General features: G+C 40.1%; 1 protein-coding gene across 1 annotated transcript; it reads left to right on the top strand.

Annotated features, from left to right (window-relative positions):
* The first annotated feature begins 4,757 nt into the window (after window positions 1–4,757).
* C1H11orf91 (chromosome 1 C11orf91 homolog) lies at window positions 4,758–8,976 on the top strand. The gene is made up of 2 exons (XM_070735487.1): window positions 4,758–5,166; window positions 8,891–8,976. Exons 1-2 carry the CDS (start codon window positions 4,758–4,760, stop codon window positions 8,974–8,976), a joined length of 495 nt encoding a protein of 164 aa, XP_070591588.1.
* The last annotated feature ends 14,937 nt before the right edge of the window (window positions 8,977–23,913 follow it).

Raw genomic sequence — 23,913 nt, 5'->3', positions numbered from 1 at the left:
GTTCCAGAATGGATAGCCCCCCTAGAAGCAATAACACATCCAAAATCTATAAAAGACACGAAAATATTTTATAGATATAAAGAATTATTAAATGATCAGATGAAGCTAAAGCCTAGGAATAAACTACAAGAAGAAGGGATAATAATAGATTGGTGGCATTATGCCCAGATTCGATCCAGATATCAGAAGGATATAACTCTTTACACTTTTAATAAAAGTAAGAATCTGCTAAGTCATTTAATTATTAACAATTCAGTAAAAATGATAGGGAAAATATATAAATTTCTTATCGCTCATAAAAATATAGAGTTGACTCTAAAAGATACCATGATAAGATGGTGCAGAAATATAGGTAAGGAAATAGATATAGATACTTGGGAAAAAGTCTGGATTAATAATTGGAAAATGACCAAGTCAGTTTCATTAAAAGAAAACCAAATTAAAATGTTTTATAGATGGCACCTTCCACCAAACAGGATTGCAAAAATGTTTCCTAAAACATCCCCACTGTGTTGGAAATGCAAGAAAGATATAGGAACTTATTACCATCAATGGTGGACATGTGGTAAAGCTAAAATTTATTGGAAGATGATTGAGAAGATATTAAAAGAAGTATTAAAACATGACATAGATAACACCCCGGAATTTTACTTATTAGGAATTACTAATCAGACTTATAAGAAGGAAACTCTTTATTTAATCATACACATATTAACTGCGGCTAGAATAATATATGCGCAAAACTGGAAGGGGGAGGAAATCCCCAAGAAAGAAGAAGTTATAGCTAAAATATTAGATTGCGCTGAAATGGATATGATGACAAGACGATTAAACGATCAAGAAGATACAAAATTTTATGAAACATGGAACAACATATATAAATGGTTAGATAAGAAAAAATAAGAGATAGATCTGTTTTTATTTAGGTAATAACAATATTAGATGTATTTGTTGATGATTTTGATATAGTAGTTTACCCATAAGCGATATATTAAAAATTTTGTTTTATGTATGTTTAGTAATTGAGATTTGTTTAAATGTTTGATTAGATGAATATATTACACATAAACAACATATTAAGCATTTTTACCTATACCGTACTAATATTATATTTAAGATTTGAAAATTTTTTACTAGACTTTTTAACATTTAACAAATGTTTGATTATGTATTCTTTTTTCTATTTGAATGTATACTTTCAAAAGAAGCGGGGAAATACATCCCCATTTTATGTTTAATGTTTGTATGTCTGTATGTCTGTTTTATGAAAAATAATAAAAAAATTGAAAAAAAAAAAAAACAAATCTTTTAAGTAAATAAGTATTCAATCAATCAATCTTGGAAGAGAGCTATAACAAATTAAGAAAAGAGACGGGACCATTTATGGTTAATTTTGTGCTTTAAAAAAATTAACTGTAAGCTCCCAGTGAAGGGCTACCAAAATATTTACTACCGCACTGTGGGCGTGGCTTATGCAGGATGCCCTGCATTTTCTTTCAACATCTTTCATTGCAAATTGGGTGCTCTGGGGTGGAGCTCCATTTTCGCTACCCCACTGCGTTCTCCCCCGTCGGGGCAGTAGCTCACCCCTGTAAGCTCTTCAGAGTCATTGGGAGTCATGTGGCCTGCAAATAAACAAGATGCTACAAGCATAATCACTCATTACTTTCTGAAGAATGCTGACTGACTTTTGACCAACAATGGGAAACCTACAAGTAGAATAATGACGGTAACTTCTGCAGGTAAATAAATAACAATAAATATGTCTCTGAAAATAGAGACAAGATATAACCACAATGATCATAGTGATTGATAGCTTCATCCTCCATGAATTTCCCCAAAGTGGATTCCATAGTGTAACTACACTGTGCCTGCTGCAGAAAACTATGTAAAAACCTAAGCAGTTAATAATTTCTCATTTAATGCACTGCCATACAATCTCCAAAGCAATATATTTTTATAATTCCAGTAGCACATCAGTGTCAAAATAGTCTAACTGCCTCATTTCCCGCAAACAATTATACTTAATTTCTCAAATTGGTTAAAACAATGATTAACTAGTGAAAGTTTTGTTACTTAATTACCTGATGAAAACCTTACTCCGCTCGGAAAACTGCTCCAATTCCTCGGAGAGGGGCGGCATACAAATCTATTATTGTTGTTGTTGTTGTTGTTGTTATTATTATTATTATTATTATTATTATTATTATTATCATGTCAGTACAACACAGCAAACGAGATCACTATGCTGGATTTCGTATTTCATCACCAGTCGGGCGCTTCCCAAGCACCTAGGACTGCATGATGTAGCGGCGAATTATGTTTGCCGATCCCAGTAAAGCGGCCTTTTGCAATTGACAGATGGAGATTTTGTCAATTCCGATGGTTTTGAAATGTCCGCTGAGATCCTTTGGTACTGTGCCCAGCGTGCCAAGTACCACTGGGACCACTTTCACTGGCTTATGCCAGAATCATTGCAGCTCGATTTTTAGATCTTCGTATTTCACTAATTTCTCTAGCTGCTTCTCCTCAATTCTGCTGTCTCCTGGGATTGCGATGTCGATGATCCATACTTTCTTTTTCTCCACGATCACAATGTCTGGTGTGTTATGCTTCAGAATTCGGCCAGTCGGAAGTCCCACAGTAGTTTTGCTTGCTCATTTTTATTATTATTATTATTATTATTATTATTATTATTATTATTATTATTATTATTATTATTATTACTTCTCTGCTTCACATATTAATTTCCCCCCCAAAAAAATCAGTTTTGGGGGAAAAATGGAATATTCTTCAAGTGGGTTATACCCATATTTTTCTTTCAATGAAATTATCTACTATGAGGGAATATAGGTAGGAAATTAAGTAGCATGTTAAATGCAATGAACAAGTGCAGATATAAATAGCTATACAGGCGCTCAGACTGTTAGTATTGGATTCCCTCTGCTGGATGAAAAGCAGTTCTGCAGGTTACTTCGAATCACCCAAAATCTCTATTATCTAAAAATACTTTTTTTCTGCACTTAAAAAATTTGCTCACAAGAATGCTAAGAAAAGTAACATTGGTAACTATGATGGATAGAGAATGCTTAAAAAGTTGACTTATATATTTCAAGAACTTATTGTGTGAGTGACACTTTATTTTTACATGATTTACATTCTAACACCTTCTTCTCAGTAAAAAGTTGGACAGAGTACAGGTTTTAGTTTAATAGTAAAAATGGAAGAAAAACATGTATAATTTAAAAACACAAAATGTGCATGTCTGATTCTTCAATAATTTTATTTTATGCTTAAAATACAGGCTGAATTGGATTAGAATTGGAAAAAGATTAGGGAGGGAGCTGAGATCCCCTTCTTTATAATTAAACACTGTCCAAAAAGTATATTTCAATTTCCTTTTTTTAAAAAAGGAAGTAAAGAAGAAGATATTAAAAATAAGTGGTTGGTAGTTTAAGCCTGCTCCTTATATCCAGGGGCTCCTATTCCTTCCTTAGGGCTTCAAGAGAGGCACTAAATCTAAGAATGAGCCAATAAAAAAGATGACATGAATTCAGAAAATGAATACAGTAGTCCTCAACTTACAACAGTTCCCTTAATGATTGTTCAAAGTTACAACGGCATTGAAGAAAATGACCTATGACCTTTGCAGCATCTTCATGGCCAAATGATTTAAATTTGGAAGCTTGACAGCTGGCTCATATTTATGACGGGTGCAGTGCCCTGTGGTCATGTGATTCAGGGGCGGATTCCTATTACTGCCACTACTGACGTGTTGCACGCACAGCTTTCGTTATCTTGCGTGCATGCGCGTCCCAGTATTTTTTTTGCTTTTGTGCATGTGCAAAAAGCAAAATCTTGTGAGGCGACGTGCACGTGCATGTGAGATTTCCACGCATGTCCAGAAGCAAAACAATTGCCGAAATCTCTCACGCGCCCCCCCCCGCAAAATTTTGCTTCCTGCGCATGTGCAGAAGCAAAAATGTACTGGGACACATGCATGCACACAGAAGATAACTGAAGCTACATGCGCAGCACAGCAATCGCTACCGGTGCACCGTCCTTTACCATATTGGTAGCAACCCACTAATGATGTGATCCCCTTTTGCAACCTTCTTGACAACCAAAGTCAGACAGACAGACTAGATAGATAGATAGAGAGAGAGAGAGAGAGAGAGAGAGACAGAGACAGAGACAGAGACAGAGACAGAGACAGACAGACAGACAGACAGGCTAGATAGATAGATAGATAGATAGATAGATAGATAGATAGATAGATAGATAGATAGATAGATAGATAGATAGATAGATAGATAGATAGATAGATAAATAACATTGACTTAACAACTGTATTACCACTTTAACAACCGCAGTGATTCGCTTAACAAATGTGGCAAGAAAAGTCGTAAAGGGGGAGGTTCACTTAACATATTTCTCAATCGGGGTCATAAGTTGAAGACTACCTGTATAACAAATAAAATATCTATTTCTTGAAAAACAATAATGTATTTCATCTTCTAGTTTAGAATGTAATTGCTCAAGGCTGTTACGAAAGTGAAACTTGCAAAAATATGAAATATGCCTCCCATCAAGGCAAAAGTGGCAGAGATGATTTCTGGGACCTGAAGTCTTCCCGTCTTAAAGCTGCTGAGGATGAGAAACACTGCTCTAGAACTTTAAAACTCCATGACACTTCCTAGATTCTGAGGTTTCCATGGCAGTAGCAGTGCACTTGCTGAGCCATCAGGAGCAACTCCATGAGCCACCAGCAACAGCCTCCTCCACCCCCTCAGCCACCACCCCCTGTATTCTTCCCCTCCCTCTATGACCGAACTACCCAAAGCACTAATCTAACCGATTGTGCTCTCTGGAGGAAGCTTTTTGTGCCATTGCGAGGAGGGGACGCAGCAGCGCCAGCTGGGCCTCAGCGCCCTCCACCTGGTCTTGGGTTATTTCCACTCACAAGTGAGCGTTGTTGCCCCCCTCCCTGGCCAGCTGGTCTGGCTCCCATTCCCTATGAGCCTTTGCGCTTCTTCTGTCCTGCTTCAGAGAGCACTGAGGCACACCAGCAACAACAGCCAGATGGGGAAATCTGTGAGCTCGGCATCCGTCTGAAAGAGTTGGAACTGTTGGCCCTCACAGGAGATGGCTCCGACCCACAGCAGTGTGAGTAACTGAAATTTGACTCCTCATAATCTTGCTACTTGATACCTTTGCTACCTCAAAGTATGGAAAGGTGCAGTTGAAAGGGCTCTACCGACTACCAAAATGGAAGATCTTTGTCTTCTGAACAGTCTAGTAGGACAACCTTATTTATTTTATTTTATTTTATTTTGTCAAGTATGTATTGGTAGTATACATAGATACTGTATAGAAACATAGAAACATAGAAGATTGATGGCAGAAAAAGACCTCATGATCCATCTAGTCTGCTCTTATACTATTTCCTGTATTTTATCTTAGGATGGATATATATTTATCCCAGGCATGTTTAAATTCAGTTACTGTGGATTTACCAACCACGTCTGCTGGAAGTTTGTTCCAAGGATCTACCACTCTTTCAGTGAAATAATATTTTCTCACGTTGCTTTTGATCTTTCCCCCAACTAACTTCAGATTGTGTCCCCTTGTTCTTGTGTTCACTTTCCTATTAAAAACACTTCCCTCCCGAATCTTATTTAACCCTTTAACATATTTAAATGTTTCGATCATGTCCCCCCTTTTCCTTCTGTCCTCCAGAATATACAGATTGAGTTCATTAAGTCTTTCCTAATACGTTTTATGCTTAAGACCTTCCACCATTCTTGTAGCCCGTCTTTGGACCCGTTCAATTTTGTCAATATCTTTTTGTAGGTGAGGTCTCCAGAACTGAACACAGTATTCCAAATGTGGTCTCACCAGCGCTCTATATAGCGGGATCACAATCTCCTTCTTCCTGCTTGTTATACCTCTAGCTATGCAGCCAAGCATCGCAAGATGGGTGGCCAATAAATACATTTAATAAATAAAATAAAGAGATGCTTTAAGTAGTGGCCGCAACTAGTTTTCATAAACATTTTTTAAATAAAAGCAATACATGGTCAATGTATACACTTCCAACATCTGTACATATAGCTAAAAAATTGATAAAGTTTCTAATGCAACCGCTGAATATTTTGACTAAGAAATCATATATTTGATTCCCAAGTATGCACCCATTAGTGGATACACCTTTTAAAGTAAGGTCGATTCATGGATATTCCAATTGTAAGACAATTTTCATTATGCCTCTTTTCGTTTGCAGTTTTTTGTGATCTTACATATTTGTTTTAGGCGGCTAGAAGGCCACATAGGAAACAGACATGGGGAGGGGGGAACTTCCCCTTCCATTAACAAGATCTTCTGCTGGATCTTGGCCAGTTCATAAATATAACTTGATTAGAGTCCAGACCAATGAATTCTGAAACCAAGGATGTAAGAAATGTTTTTAAAGTGATTTATGGAGGATATGTTGCTATGGTGGGAAAGATCTTCTAAATAAACTTCTAAACTTTGCAATTTTTTCAGTCAGCTTTTTCTCACCTGATGTATTCCAAAAGTTTTATAATGTTTCTCCCATCTGTTCTAGCTAAGCCAGCAGACACAGAGAGCAAAATGCTAGACCAGGCTATTTTTATTATTCTTAATACAAAAAGATAAGAGGCTTACTCCAAGAATTTTGAGCCAGTCATTTTGATGTCCAGCTGATGTAAAATACCAATTCCTAAACTGATGGATAAACAAAGTAAATCTTTATCAAAGTAATGGCAGGCAGATTATTTGAAAATGAAAATTAATTGTATCAGCCGATGATTGCATACTAAGTGGGCAGCTATAAGGGTATATTTCTGTCAGAACTGTGGAGAAAATTTAGAAAGTTGATGGGATTTTTTTGTACTTATTGGTGATTTAAGCTGTTAACCCATATTCCTAAAGTCAATCCTGTTCCATCTGTAATTTTTTTTTTTTTAAAAAGCTGGCTATAATCACTCATCTTGAAAATTTGTAAACTGAAGAAATCTCCAGAAAACACCAAAAGTCACAAGAATAGCTTGGGGTGGAGTGGGGAATACTGTGCAATTTTGATGTATCATATAAAATCCCAGCGTCCGGTTAAGTCCCACAGAGTTGGCCTTCTCCGGGTCCCGTTGACTAAATAATGTCGTCTGGCGGGACCAAGGGGAAGAGCCTTCTCTGTGGTGGCTCCAACCCTCTGAAACCAGCTGTCCCCAGAGATTAGGATTGCCCCCACCCTCCTTGCCTTTCGGAAACTCCTTAAAACCCACCTCTGCCATCAGGCATGGGGGAATTGAAACATCTCCGCCTTGCCCATGTAGTTTTTGTGTATGATTCGATTGTGTATTTGTTTTTTATATATTGGGGTTCTTTTGGATTTTTTAATTTAAAACTGTAATTTAGATTGCGAAATATTAGATTTGTTACTATGTTTTGTTTACCATTGTTGTGAGCCGCCCCGAGTCCAATAAATCTAATCTAATCTAATCACACCATCACTGGGCAAATGAGTTATAGAACAATACAGGTAGTCCTCAACTTACAACAGTTCATTTAGTGACCATTAAAAAAATGATTTATGATCATTCTTCCCACTTACGACTGTTGCAGCATATCCATGGTCACATGATCAAAATTCAGATGATTGGCAAGTGGTTTATATATGACAGTTGCAGTGTCCCCAGGTGGTGTTATCTCCTTTTGCGACCTTCTCACAAGCAAAATCAATGGGGAATCCAGATTCACTTACAACCGTGTTACTCACTTAACAAATGCAATGATTCATTTAACAACTCTGGGAAGAAAAGCCATAAAATGAGGCAACTGCACTTAACAAATGTTTCACTTAGCAACATACATTTTGGGTTTAGTTGTGGTTGTAACTCCAGGACTATAATAATAATTAATAATAATAATTTATTAGATTTGTATGCCACCCCTCTCTGAAGACTCGGGGCGGCTCACAACAACGATAAAAACAATATTATAATGGCACAAATCTAATACTAAAAAACTAAAAACCCTATCATAATTAAAAACCAAACAGCACATACATACCAAACATAAATTATAATAAGCCTGGGGGAAAGATGCCTCAAATCCCCCATGCCTGGCGGCATAGGTGGGTCTTAAGTAGTTTATGGAAGACAAGGAGGGTGGGAGCAGTTCTAATCTCCGGGGGGAGTTGATTCCAGAGGGCCAGGGCCGCCACAGAGAAGGCTCTTCCCCAGGAGCCTGCCAGACGACATTGTTTAGTCGACGGAACCCGGAGAAGGCCAACTCTGTGGGACCTTATCAGCCGCTGGGATTCGTGTGGTACCACGCGGTTCCGGAGGTACTCTGGTCCAATGCCATGTAGGGCTTTAAAGGTCATGACCAACACTTTGAATTGTGACCGGAAACTGATCGGCAACCAGTGCAGGCCACGGAGTGTTGTAGATATGTGGGCGAATCTGGGAAGCCCCACGATGGCTCTCGCGGCCGCATTCTGCATGATCTGGAGTTTCTGAACACTTTTCAAAGGTAGCCCCATGTAGAGAGCGTTGCAGTAATCGAACCTCGAGGTGATAAGGGCATGAGTGACTGTGCAGGACTACCTGTACAGTCACCAACAACAACCCCTGACAAAGGAACAAGGGGTCTAGAATTTGCTCTATCACAAGTCTTGTGTGCGTCACAAAATACAGCAGCCGGCAAAACACTTTCCCAAATATTAACTTTAGAATAAACTCCAAAACCAATGTCATTGCGACTTTTGTTATATTTCATTTTTTATTTGCTGTTACTAAACAACCATAAAGCATGTCTTTGCAATAGTATCTGTAACATGGCTAATGTTAAATTCTACACTTTTCAGATAAGCTTCTGAAGGCACTAAAAGATGAAAAGACCCAAGATGAAATGACAAGACTGACTCTGAAGAAACATTCACCTATATCATGAAAGCTATTCACACGTCTGAGCCGGGAAATTTGTCAGTATGACAAAGCTATAGTGAGTGACATGGGGCCCACAGTCTGCTTCCCCATGGACTGTTTCTACAATATTCTCATTTTGACAATAAAGTTATTTTCATCCACGCTTCTTGGAGGTGGTTAATCCTGAACTGGAATTTCCCAGCAACTTTCAACTTTTCTCCAGTATTCCTCTTGATAGCTAATCTAGACCTTCTTCTTCCCTATATCCTCTATATTAGGGGTCTCCGATCTTGGCAACTTTAAGCCTGAAGGACGTCAACCTTCAGAATTCCCCAGCCAACTTTGCTCGGGAATTCTGGAGTTGAACTCCTCCAGGCTTAAAGTTGTCAAGGTTGAAGACCTCTGTTCTATGTCACTCGATGTATGGATAATATTTCCATGACATATTTCCCTTTCTTTCATTGTGAATCCTCCTCCAATTTTCTGCTCTATAGGAAGAATAGTAAATGCATTAGGCAGTCCAGAATAATAATAAAGTTTGTAGGGAATTATAATTTTAAAAATTTTGTCCCACAAGATGGCAGTATGCTACAAAATTTCTACCTTAGTAAGTTTAAATTCACTTAAAAAAAACACCTTCTTACCCAGCCACTAAAGTTAGAACTTATTTGGCATACCATCGTATTTTTTCATTGTCTGTTCCTTATTTTTTATTCAAAATCATTGGATTATGGAAGAGGTTTAATGCAACAAGTATCCAATTTCAGAAGCATATTAAGAATTCTAATAGCCTTAGATTAAGTCAGGCTAATTGTTGGACATTTGGTGGATTGTCTTCATCCCAGAAACTAAACTGTTATTATAAGGTTAAAAGGTTTTAAAATCTTTTTAAAGTCTTTTTAATTAATATTAATTGGATTGTAGATGTATTGCTATGTTTTTTTTAATATGTTGTGAGCCGCCCTGAGTCCTCGGAGAGGGGCGGCATATAAATCAAATCAATCAATCAATCAATAGTAGGAGGATGTTTGTTTGTGTGCATATGTGTGTGTTCAAGTTTGTGTTGATTCCTGGCAACTGCATGGACTAGTTCCTGCAGTTTTATTGTCAAGGTTCTTGGGAGTAGTTGCCATTGTCGCTTTCTTTCTAGGATTAAGAGTGAGCGACAGGCCGAAAGTCACCCAGCTGGATATGTGGGATTAGAATTCATGGTCTGCCAATTTCTAGACTGGTGCCTTAACCACTAGACCAAACTGGTTCGTGATAAGGTATTACTTTCCCATTTCTGGTTGAGTAGACTGTTTCACTTTCCGATCTTTTACTGGATTTCTTAGATATTAGAATAGAAATGAATGGGTTCTTATGTTTTGCCAAAAGTAACCAAATATTTTGGTCCTGAGGACACATACCGAATCTATTCTGTTTGAGCCCAGATGAAACCCCAAATAAATCACAGAACTATATGATGGAAGAGACCTTTGAGGTCTTCAGGGGTGTCAAACTGGATTTCTTTGAGGGCTGGATCAGCATTGGAGTTCTCTGCAAGCCAAGAGTGGGGCGGGGTTGGGGGGACGGATGCCTCTCTCAGCACTGTGCCAGCCAAAAACAGGCCACATGGCCTTTTTGGCCCATTTTTCAGCCTGTTTTTGGGATTTTAAGCCTATTTGTGGGGTGTTTTGGGCATGTTTAGGCCTGTTTTGGGCCCGTTTTTCAGCCCATTTGCAACTGGCAGAGTGCTGCAGGAGGCCCTGGAGGGAGAAAATGAGGCACATGGCCTATTTCAGCCACCAGAGGCAGCGCAGGCCAGTTTAAACACCCCATAGGCTGAATCTGGCCCAGGGGTTTTGAGGTTAAAACTGTTCTAAGCCAACAATCTATCTAGATGTCAGACTTGCAAGATACATCAAACTAGAAAAGCAATGCCATGTAGGTCAGAACAACTTTTGCTACTTTGTAAAATAATAGTAATAGAATCTTGATTCTCCATCCTTCCCTTTGTTTTCATTTGAATTAGGAGTGGTTTGTCTAAGACATTTACTTTTTTTTTTACCATGAATGCATCCCCTTTTAGCAATAGCAATAACATTTAGATTAATATGTTGCCCAATAGTGTTTTACAGCACTCCCTTACAATGCCCCTAACAATCTAAGTCCTCATTTTACGACCTTTGAAGGATGAAAGGCTGAAGCAACCTCAAGCCCACTCAGGATCTAGCTCTAGGCTGGGGGCAGAGTTAGCCTGCAATACTGATTCTAACCACTGAGCCACCAGGACTCCTTTTATGTGACCATTGCCTTGGTAACTGTTCTTCCCCCTATTCCTCAAGGTCATTATTTCTTCCCCATGCACCAGGACAGGAATTCTCAGACCATCCTAGAGAAATGATTATTCAAACGTTACCTGAAAATCTTCAGTGATGGAACACTCATTACTCCAGTTGTTTCACTGCTTCCTAGTTTAATAGCTGTTATGCTCAATCCCCATGGCCTTTCACTTAGTCCCTAGTGGGAAGAGAATTATACATAACTGCTCAGAAAGAAGAGAAATGTCCACTCCAGGGATGAAATCCAGCAGATTTCTGAAAAGTTCTGGAGAACCGGTAGCGGAAATGTTGAGTAGTTCAGAGAACTGGCAGGTGCCACCTCTGGCTGGCCCCTGAATGGGGTGAGAATGGAGATTTTGCATTTCAGGGGAAGAATTGGAGATTTTGCAATATCCTTCCCCTGGAGTGGGGAGGGAATGGAGATTTTACAGTACCCTTTTCCTGCCATGCCCACTAAGCCACACCACACCCACCAAGCCACACCGTCAGAACTGGTAGTAAAAACCACTTGTCCATTCCCTCCCCATATCCTCCCCCCCGCTCCTGTCAATCAGTATCTCGAGGATAATTGATACATATTCTGAAACAATTTTTTTTAAACAACCTATTAATTTGTACCGCAATTGAAAGAAGGGCATTGGCAGAAGATTACGGGTAATAAGGAAAATATCTGGGACCAACTTGTTTCATTTTTAGCTTTCCTGAAATTCTATTTTTCTGTGTTAAATTCTGTAGCAAGTTATTACTGTAAAGATGTTGAGATTAACTCCTTTGGGCGTAATATGTCTATGGCGATATTTTGTGTCTTCCCTCCATTTGATACAATAAAGTCTTCTGTTTCAGAAATCTGATACTATTTTGGCTCCTAGGTGTTCTGTCTGGGTGCCCCCAGACTTCAACACCAACTGGAAAAAACAGCCAGACACGCTGGTAAAAGCAAAGGCACTTTATAGTTTGAAAAATAAACACAGAGAAAAACCTGTTCTTCCCAACAGGCAGGCTATGAGGCTTCACAGCAGAGTCCTGACGGCCAGACAATACAGCAGACTTCTTGCTGGCATACACACACCTGTAGAGAATAAGACCCACGCCTTTCCCCCCAAGGTTTCAGTCTTCAAGGCCACAAGCCAGAATCAGAGACGCCAAAGATCACAGCCAGGTCCCAGGACTCCCAAAGATAATACTCCACAATACAGAAAGGGTGGGTCTGCCTTTTCAGCCTTTCTGGGGAGAACCACACCCAAACCCAGCTGTTGCCTATTTAGGGCTGGAAATACCTGGCTAATTGTCCCCTTCGTTGTGTTGCTCTTCTCTGCCTGAGATCGATGATGGCTTGTGCATTTTCATCTAAGGACTCCAGGCTGCTTGCTGGGGAGAGCTCCACCCCGGGGGACTCAGGCTGTTCTCCCTCTCCCTCGGCCTGATATTCCTCCTCCCCATCTGCCTGGCCTCCTCCTCCTCCTCCTGTTCCTCATACTCCCCCTCTGAGCATGGAGCCGGCAGAGGGTCAGCCGTTCCCTGAGGAGCCTCAGACGGAATCATAACACTAGGTGATGGGAAGAATTAGATACGAAAGCTTTTTAGAGACAAAGAAGTTTTGAATTCAGCATGTTGTCACAAATACAAATGGGCTTTGCAAGTTGGATTGCTCTACTGTTCATACTCCTGATTTTTTTTTAAAAAAATCCTCTTATGATTTTAAAAATCCTATGCTTTTAAAATTACTTTATATTGTTAGAATGTTATTACATATTAATTAACATTATCTCTGTTAATAGAAGTGTTACAAAATAATATATAATACTGTAAAGTTAATGACAGGGATATTTCATAGTCAAAAAGTACCACAAACAAACAAACAAATAGGTAGATAGGTAGGTGGGTAGGTAGGTAGGTAGGTAAGTAAGTATGTATTATGTATGTATGTGTATACATACATACATACATACATACATACATACATACATACATACATACAATATATATGAACAAGCAGTGTTCATTATGTTCAATATTCTTAAATAATATACAGCACCAAAAAAGTGATTTCTCTCTCTCTCTTACTCTCTTTATTTTTAAGTATGTCTGGAAGGAAAAATAGCAATGAATCTAACTTTTTTTTTCCATACAAGCACTTGGGATCTACTGAATCTTGCACTCTTTCTTCTGAAATACCATTTAATATAAACACATTGGACAGACTATTCATTTTTATATAGTTCTGAATTCACTTCCAGGGTAAATGAAAAATTCAGTGCCTTTAAAGGTGAAAGGCCTTATAAATAATTTTTTTTCAGATGAACAAATCCCCAAAATAGAAGAAAAACTACTTCCAGTGAAGCCAATTATATTTGCTTATATGTATTATTTAAGAATTCAGCAGTAGGCAACTGATGTCCTCAACCCTGTTTGGGTTGCTTGGTGCTGAACCAGAGGACACCAGCCTACCCTTGCATGAACTGAGAAGTAAAAATACGGTCCTATTAATTAGAATAGAGCTATAGAATAGGGACCTTGTAAGTCTTATAGTCTAACTCTCTGCTCAAGCAGGAGACCCTATAAATTTTAGATGTCCAGTCTTTTCTTTAAAATCTCCAGTGATGAAGCACCTACAATTTCTGAAGGCAAGTTGTTCCACTAATTAATTGTTCTCACTGTTAGGAAGTTTGTCCTTAATTCCAGGTTGCTTCTCTCCTTGAGTAGTTTCCATCAACGGAGGGTTGCTCCCAGTTCAGCCCAGTTCTAAGAACCAGTAGCACTGCCAGCGGGAGGTTCCACCCACCCACCCTGAATGCTTCAGTGCATGTGCAGAAGCATCACGCGCACAAGTGGAAAAACACAGAGAACAGTTGTAAAGGATTTTAGAACCCACTACTAGTTTCATTGTTTCTTGTCCTACCCACAGGTGCTTTGGAAAATAAATTGACCCTTTCTACTTTGTAGTAGCTCTTCAAATACTGGAATACTGCTATCATGTCACCCCTAAACCTTCTTTTCTCTAGACTGACCGTACCCAATTCCTGCAACAGTTCTTCATAGGATTTTGTCTCCAGGTCCTTAATCATCTGAATTGCTCTTCTTTGCATTTTTCCCAAAGTCTCAACCTTTTTTTTGTAATGTGGCGACCAAAACTGGACACAGTACTCCAGGTCTGGCCTTACTAAGGATTCATAAAGTGGTACTAATACTTCATGTGATTTTGATTCTATGCATCAAAAGGATTGTATTAGCTTTTCTGTCTGCTGCTGCGCAGCATTTTCTTATGACTGTGTTGACCCCTTTGAGCCATTTTGAATATGCATCTTATGTTCTTATGTTCATCATTTATATTAGAAATGTTTCCCCATAAAATGGACCCGCAAAATCCATGTGTACGTGTGACCAAGGGGCTCTGGGTTGTTCCCACTCATAGACGGGATCTTGGAAGGAAAGCTCTAGATTCTTGGCATGGTGTACACCCTGCGACCCAGTCCTCTATGTGTTTTTCCATATTGGGCCACCACACATAGCTCCCTGCCAGTGCTTTCATTCTGACCACCCCTGGGTGCCCCTCGTGTAATACCCTTAGAATATCTTCTCATCGTGACAGAGAAGTGAGGACATGATCACCCCATAATAGACCCCCCCCCCCCCCCGGTACTGCTATTTCATGTTGGTTCTTTGCACACAGTTGGAAATCAGTGGCCACTCTCTCCTCAACCAGTTCAAAATAGTATGGAATTCGGTGTCTTTGGTTGTTTCCACTGCAATGTTCACTGCCCTGATCATCCCCGGCCTGGAAGATTCGATCAGCAGGATTGGGACACCCCGAGTGGAGTTGTCCACCAAGTGCAGCAAGGGGCAGTGGCTCTGGGCATCTGCGTTCCCCATGGCCCTGCCTGGTCAGTATTTTAGTGTATAATAGGCAGCAAGTAATAAAGACCATCTCAGCATTCTTGGAGGAAGAGTGTCTGGCGTGGGCTTGTTCCCTGCTAGGAGCCCTGATAAAGGTTGATGGTCAGTAACCAGCTCAAAATGCTTCCTGTAAAGGTATTCATGGAAACGTTTTACCCCAGCTACAGTAGCAAGGGCCTCCTAGTCAATTTGGCCATAATTTCTCTTGGCATTAGATAGAATCCTGGAGAAATAGGCAATGGGGGCTTTATGCCCTTTCAGAAGTCTATAGCTCAGGACTGCCCCCACCCAAAAAGGTGAAACATCACACACCAACACCATCAGCAATGTCTTGCTAAATTGTATCAGGAAACTTTTTTCCTAGAGGAGGTCTTTTACAGCTTGAAATGCCCTGTCTTGCGCCAGACCCCAAAACCATGTATTTTTGTTTAAGATAGCAGTTTGTGGAGGGGCTCCACAATGGGAGCTTTATTTTTCAGGAAAATACTGTAGAAGTTTATCAGTCCTAAAAACGCTTCCAACTCGGATTTGTTTGAGGGCCCTCAGCTTGTCCTTAGTAGGGTGCAGTCCGGATCCATCTACCTGGTACCCCAAGAATTATACCTCAGGAACTCCTCTCTGGCATTTGTTCACTTTAGCTCACAGCCCTGCAGCTCGGAAACATGTTAGCACTTGTCACAGTCTCTCCCTTAACTGGGTGACATCCTTTGCCAGTATTAATATATCATCAAAATACGGAATGACAGCTGGCAATTTATTTAACACTAGTTCCATTATTCTTTGGAAGATTCCGGGGCCACGCTAACACCAAATTGTAGAGATGTAATGATCTTTTATATATAATGCAATTCCATCTCCTCTTTTGTTAGGTCTGTTTATATCCTTGTCATGAATTTTATCCCACCAAGTTTTAGCAATGGTAAACTATCTCATATCTGCCTCCACTTACTAATACTTCAAGTTCACTGTTTGTTCTCTAATTTTGAGCACAATAGGCATTTGGTTCCTTTATGTATAGACATTTTATTCCATTATAGATCTTGGGTATGTTTCTTATATCTCCTACTTTGTCATTGTGATTTCCACCCTTCCCATCACTCTCTACTTCACTACATTTTTTAATTTCTTCTTTCTCTTTACTCCCTAACTGCTTACATGATTGTTTATCTAGTGGTTTTTGCTTTAAGTTAGGTTATAAAGTTCATGAAGATTGGCCCCCTCCCCTCTCAATTTTAGTGTAAAGCCCTTTTGATAAGATGAATCGATTGTTTTCCAAATATGTATTTTTCAGTTCTGTGAGGTGCAGTACATCTCTTGCCAGTAGCCCTTCATGCAAGTAATGCAGACCATGGTCTAGGAAGCCAAAGTTCTGTCGACAACACCAGTTTTTAAACCAGCGGTTCATTTCTAAAATCCTTGCTCCCTCATTGGATGTTGGCCTTTTTTTTTGGAAGTATAGATGAAAACACCACTTGTACTCCTAATTCTTTAATTTTCTTCCCTGGGTTTTTAATAATCTCCTATTATTGTTTTCAGATTCATCGTTGTGTCATTGGTCCACACAGGTAGAAGAAGAAAGGTATACTAATCCATGGGGTTTAATATTTTAGCAGGGTACTTAGTTACATCTTTTATTTTTGCTCCAGAGAAACAATATGCTGTACCTCCCTAAACTGATTGCATGGTCTGTAGACCATAGTTTCTGTTCCCCTAAGAACTGAATCTCTTATCACCAATATTTGCCTGTTTTTCATTAGGGAAATCTGATACTTTTCGTCCTGTCAAAGGAATGCGGGGTTGTGCTTTTTAAAGAAACTATTGATGAATGTTCTTTTATGGGTGACTGCATATTTTCTTCCAGGGTGAAGCTATGAAACAATTGTTCAGTTCCACAGTGGCTTCACTGGAGTAGACTAGGGTAAATAGTAGGAGCTATTTGGCAATCAAGCAGTAAAAAGAATAATACATTTTTGCTACCACCTGATGTCTGGCAAGTTGAACAATCAATGCACACTTACAGGGAATTGTAAAAAAAAATCAGTGAATTAAGTACAAGGAAAAAACAAATTCGAGTAACCTGAATGCAGTGTACGTTTTCCACTTTTGTGTACCTTGGGCATGGATGGAATTTCAATTGGGGAAATCCCAATCATAGCACTTGCGATGTTGTGTATAATGCTGTATGGGCGGACATGATGGAAGTTTCTGCATAATACTTTTGCCACATGTACAGTTCTGCAGGCCTGCCATTGAAATAACAGCCAACTATAGTTTTTAAACCCTAAATCATGCTTGTGGAATGATGAAAATCATAGCCACAGAGACGTTTTGCACAATATGAAATTGGATTATGTGTATTGAAGTTGTAATTGTTTATAAGCCGTTTGCTACTTAAAATAAAAATAAATTTGCATTCATTTCTGCTGTAAAGAATGCAAATAGAAACACTATTTAAGCACAAGGTCTCAATAAGGTATAGAACAGAGAAAAGACAGCCTGACCTTGTAAGATGAAAACAATACTTGCCGAATTCTCTGTGTAATTCTTCTCTGTTGCAAAATTCTAAGGATGGGTTTCTCTTCTGTGTTTGATTTGGTTCAAGCAGCCTCAATTAATAAGAAAGTTGTTACATTGGAGAGGATACAGTGTTCAAAATTTGAAATAATACTGTTATTCATTCCAGTGTCAACATCCAATCATGATTTTAACAAAGGAGAACCCCAATAGATGCTGGATTTGAAAAAAATATTAATGTGGGTAGCACATTATTAAATAAAACAGTATTTCTAGAAAATATCCGCAATCTTTACAAGAGATAACTAAGCTTAAGACAGGTAAGTCAAATGTGTATCTTTTCATATTGCATGTAAATCCTATATTTTTAACAGAGACAAGATGAAATATATGCTGGCAGGAAAGAAAAAGGCTACATTATATAAAATATTTTTATATAAATTGCATTGTATTGTAAACTAAAATATAAATTGTATTGTAAGCTATAGAACAGAAGACAGACAGGCTGACCCTGTAAGTTGAAAACATTCGGTAATTCTGTTGCAAAACTCTATTATTAAGTTTTATTAGATTTATAGGCCACCCAACTCCCGACGGGCTCTGGGCAGTGTACAATAATAAAAAAGTATACAACAATTAAAATCCCAACGAAACGGGATTGAAACAGTCAATAAAAACAATCATCACTTCTAGACTGGAGCAGAGTGTTGTAGCTCAACAGCTCCAGGCCTGCTGGCAAAGCCATGTTTTTAAGGCTTTCCGGAAGGCCAGGGGGGTAGGGTTGGTGCGGCTCCTTGGGAGCAGTTGGTTCCAGAGTGATGGGGCTGCCACAGAGAAAGCCCTCCCCAGCAGTCTCAGCAGTCAGCACTGTTTGGCTGACAGGACCCGGAGGAGGCTGACCCTGTGGGCTCTAATCGGCCTCTGGGAAGTATGAGGCAGCAGACAGTCCCGTAAATAATCTGGTCCAAAGCAATTTAGGGCTTTATAGGTGTTAACCAACACGTTAAATTGTGTCTCGAGACCGATTAGTAGCCAGTGCAGACACTCCCACGACAACTCGTGCGGCTGCGTTCTGGACTAAGTGAAGTCTCCAAAGGTTCTCTAAGGGTAGTCCCGTGTAGAGCGCATTGCAGTCGTCGAGCCACAAGATGACAAGGGCATGAGTGACTGTGAGAAGAGATTCCCTATCTAAACAGGGCCATAACTGGTGCACCGAGCGAACTTGTGCAAAGATCCCCCTAGTCACAGTCGATAGATGTTTCTGTTAAGAAACCTAAGGATAGGTTTCTATTGATTTGGTTCAAGCAGCCTCAATTAAAAAGAGAGAAGTGGGAGGGGGTGTCTGGATATACGTAGAGTTACGCAGGAGGACTAGATAAGATACCAGAATATATTGTGGCAATTAAGGAACCAGATAAATGACAAAGACATGTTTGTAGAAAACAACGAAACCAATCCAGGTTTCTAGTAGATACTAAACCAATCCAGGTTTCTTCGTATCACTGCTACTTCTCTACTGAATATTTAACTCACTCAAACTGCTCCAGCCAGCCAACTGACAACAACCACCATCAACAGTAAACAACAGCAGACAGAAAGTGAAGTTGATTTGCATCTTATAATGCTCTGGCCCAATCAGGTTGCAATTCACACCCTATGACTAAGCATTAAGATGCTTACATTATACCTTTTTCCTTATATGGTAATACAATAAATGTCATCCAGGATTGCTAATCCTGACAGGGGGAAGAAACTCTCGTGGGCAGCCTGAGAAAGCTGAACTGATAGCCAAACTTCTAGCTAAGCTCAGCGGCAGGAACAGCTGGGCAGGCATTTCTTCGTCTCTTCCAAACCTGTTTCTCTCTTTCTCACTCTGTCGGGGTGTGTGTGTGTGTGTGAGAGAGAGAGAGAGTGAGAGTGAGAGAGAGAGAGAGAGAGAGAGAGTGAGAGAGAGAGAGAGAGAGAGAGAGTGAGAGAGAGAGAGAGAGAGAGAGAGAGAGAGGAGTGTACTTAAGACACAGCACCAGGAGAAGGAACCTTTTGGCAACATGCTGAACGCAAGAGATCTTTCTCCTCTTTCGCTCCAAGAGGCAGTGCTGGCGCAACGAATCTCATGAAGACTCATTTCTGGTGGAGTTTGGAAGAGAAAGATTTCTTGTGTGCAGTGTGCAACCAAAAGGTTCCTGCCGAGAGAGCGGGGGAGGAAAGAAAGGAAAGCACTTTGCCTAGGCAGCCCACAAGAGTTTCTTCCCCTTCCCACTTCGCTTGAGAGCCAGAGGCAGGAGAGAGTCAGTGGACACAACACCGAGGAACGGGTGGCTGTGCTTGCAGGGGATTCCCACACACTGCCCTTGCCTGAATCCCCTGTCTGAAGAATGCGGGGGGGGCAGGTGGGGGATGAGCAGCCTGAGCTGGCAGGTGAAGGAGGGAGGAGACGGCAGGTGGCAGAGCCAAAGGGGTGGTGACAGGGACGGGCTAGATGGGCCCATCTGCTGCTCAAGCCCTGCACTTTTGAGTTGTACCCGACCGGCCTTACCACCTCCTCGCAGGCAGGAGCATATTTCAAAATGCTGCCAGAGGAGTCAAGCCAGTCCTGCAGGGGGGGTGTGCACCTGCCTCTCACTTGCTTTTGCTCTCCCAGCCAGGAACTGCTCACTCTGCAGCAGGCCCTCTTTTAGCCGGAAGAGAGAACAAGCCAAAAAGTACGTGCACACCCTGCAGGACTGGTTCAGCTCCTCTGGGCCAAGTGTTTTGAAATACACTCCTGCCCGCAAGGAGGCGGAAAGGCAGGGATCGATGAGCACCTCCTCTTTCCTCGCAGGCAGGAACATGTTTCAAAGTGTCTTAGGCGGAGCCCAGAGAAGCCGAGCTATTACCACAGGGTATGCGTGCAACTACCTCTCACTTACTCTCCCTCTTGTTCTCCCAGCCAAATGCCCACCACAAAAAGAGCAGCTCCTGGCAGGTACCCCCTTTCCCTGAAAAGTAGTTGAGGGGGACTTATTTTGGGGGGACCTATTTCAGCTCATGCGCTGAACAGACTAATTGCCTTATTATGGAGACATGTCTTATTTTTGGAGAAACAGTTTTCATTTATTATTGTTGTTATTATTAATAATAATAATAATTATTATTAGTAGTAGTAGTGGTAGTAGTAGTAATTGCAGTCAGCCAGATGTTCAGACTGCCTACCTATTGAGTCCTTACCAAACACCTGGGATAGGCAGATCTGGATGTTTTTTGGTGTTACAGATATCATTGCATTCGTATTACTATTATTATTATTTTAGTAATAGCAAAATATTGGAAACATTTAGAATAATAATAATAATAATAATAATAATAATAATAATAATAATTTATTATATTTGTATGCTGTGTTTTTCTTCTCCATATTTTGGAAGCATTTAAGAATAAATTGATATGCTCAAGCAGAGTACATGGCCTTAGATTAAACCAGATATTGAAATCAGGATTTTTATGCATCTGATATAAAATTAATTATATAAAAGTCATAAATTGACTAGTGTGTGTGGATATGTGACATATTAGTATAATGTATGCCTTTCTTTTGTAAGGGATTGTACCCAGTAATGGGCAGCCAAATTTTTTACTGCCACACTGTGAGTGTGGCTTATTTTGTGGGTGTGGCTTAATGATCATGTGACTGGGTAGGAGTGGCTTGCCAGCTATGTGACCAGGTGGGAGTGGCTTGAACGATCATCATCATTCAAGTGAACTGTTAAGACTTACAATCTTACCAGTGTTTCTCGGTGGGGTGTCAATTTGCTTTGCGCTTCCTGCGCTCTCCTTCTTGGGTCACCCCCTTGCCTCAGGCTGGGTAGTTAGGGGAACGGGTGCTGCCAGAAGCATAAATGCTGCCAGCACCGCTTTCACCCATGCCTTCTGCTTGCACCTCAGGCAGGAGGTGGCCACGTGAGGCTGGAGGGGAGCCGAGCAGGAGAGCGAAGCTCGTCCAAGGCCAGGAAGGAGAAAAGAGGAAAAAAGCAAGGAGCGCAGACGGAACTGCAGCAGCAGGGGAAAAAAGGAGAGCCGAGACCAGTAAACTAGGAAGTGACAGCCGCTAATGAGCTGGATCTGTGCACACATCTTCAGTTCCACCCCATCCTACCTGCTGCCCATCCCTGATTGTACCCCAGACACAATTGCATTTTGTGACTTCCCTTGCTTGCTTACCACAAACAAAGTGAATGGGGAAGCCAACAGGGATTGACACAAGTCCTTTGAAAGTATCTCTCCCCCTACTGCCATACCTTCTTTGCTTCCTTCACTTGCTCATACAGCACATTCCCTCCTTCCCCCTCTTTGCTCACTTGTACACACATGTACCTTCCCTGGCTTGCATACACTCACCAGTGCTTTCCTTCCCCAGGCCTCCCTGAGCTCATAATTGCGCATGTGTCCAATTTCTTTATGAGTCTCTCAAAGATTCTGACATGCACATACTGCACAGAAAATTTACTCGGAGGGTTGAGTGACTAGCATCAGCAAGGATGTGCAGTCATGTGCATAGTTCAAAGGCCAGACATTTTACAGTCCTGTGATTTTATCTCTTATTACACTGCTGCCATATATAAAAGCCAGCAGCAGGTAATCACAACACGCAGAGATACAACTCTGTTTATTTTATTGAGAAAATACTGTAGATCTGATATGAATAGGAAGGAGATTGATAAGTGTGCAGTATATCAGCAAAGATGTACAAGCTCAGTTGTATACCAAACCTAAAGTGCATTTCCTAGCCAGAATTATGGATCAGTTTTATATCTCTGAGCTTAATTGTTCTCTAACTGTCAAATGGAATTAAGTGTGGAAGAATGCAAATGAAGGCAGAGTAAAGAGGTTTATTTTGTTAGTTGCTTATCACAGTCTTTGGGTTTCTCATCTGAAAAATAGTATTTATTTCCTGAATCCAGAACAGATTTAGTTACTAGAATCCGTTATAAAAATCCAGAATGTAAATTTCAATTTATATATACAGTAGAAGCTGCATCAAAAAATAGATTATTGAAGTTCTTGATTTCTCTCTAAAATCTACCCTAGGGCTCAGGATTTTTTTAAATAGGGGCTCTATAAAACTGAGGCCTGATAATTTCTGTAAGATCACTTAGCTCTCCTCCATTCAAAGAATGATGCAAATACATATTCTGAGAGCATATGCACCAAGACAAATTCCTTGTGTGTCCAATCACACTTGGCCAATAAAATTCTATTCTATTCTATTCTATTCTATTCTATTCTATTCTATTGCTATGAAGGTTGTGGAAATTTAAAGGAAATTTCCTTTCTTGGTGGCATAAAAATACAAAGGCCAGCGGTGGGGTTCCAACTTACCTGGCTGCTGGTTCACTCCCTCCCACACCACGTGAGCGTACCTCATGAGTGGGCACTCAATTCATGCGTGCATGCAAAGTAACAAAAAAAAAAATTTAAAGCCCCCAAAAAGATGGCGACCGCATGCACAATGCCACAACTCAGCTTCTACATATCCTCAAAAGGAAAAATTTAAAAAATAAATAAAAATAGCAGCGCCCGCCAACTGGCACTGATACGGTTTGGTGACATCATTGTGCTGTCATCAGTGGGTCACTACTGGCTTGGGCGAACCAGGAGGAACCAATCCCTGTAAAGAGCTGGAAATAAGAGAACTAGAGGCATACATTAGCAAAGCATGAAGGAGCAGATAGATACAGAACACTGGTATTGTGGAAAGCAACATAAAAAAACGAGGATGAATATTGCTTCTTTGATGTATTATTTAAATGACTGTTGACTAATTGTGTACTAGATGATAACTCATGCAATTTACCAAGTTAAAATATTTGTTGCTAAAAGCACTTGTCACCTAAAAATGTACATGCCTGAGGTTCAAGATCCCAAATTGTTGTTAATGGTGAAGTACTTTTACAGACATTCTATTACTTGCAGTTAATTAAAATGCCTTTAAGACAATGCAATAAAGATACAGCCCAAGACTCTAAGAGTTCCCAGAAATGCAAGCAATCCAGAGTTTTTATGGCACCAAGACATGGCTAGGAAGATGACTTTCACCTAGTTTGTCTTTCAGAAAATGCCAACTCTTAATTGTTCAGTTTCTTTGAATGATATGGCCATGGCTTCAAAATGAACTCAGTGATACTAAGAATCTGCATGCATTTCCACCAAGCTTTCACATTATAGTTTAATATTGATGACTGATGGATTTTTAC

Source organism: Erythrolamprus reginae, chromosome 1, assembly GCF_031021105.1.
Source record: "Erythrolamprus reginae isolate rEryReg1 chromosome 1, rEryReg1.hap1, whole genome shotgun sequence".
Taxonomy (NCBI): domain Eukaryota; kingdom Metazoa; phylum Chordata; class Lepidosauria; order Squamata; family Dipsadidae; genus Erythrolamprus; species Erythrolamprus reginae.
Note: the sequence above shows the minus strand (reverse complement) of the source record. Positions and strands in the feature narration are given on the sequence as shown.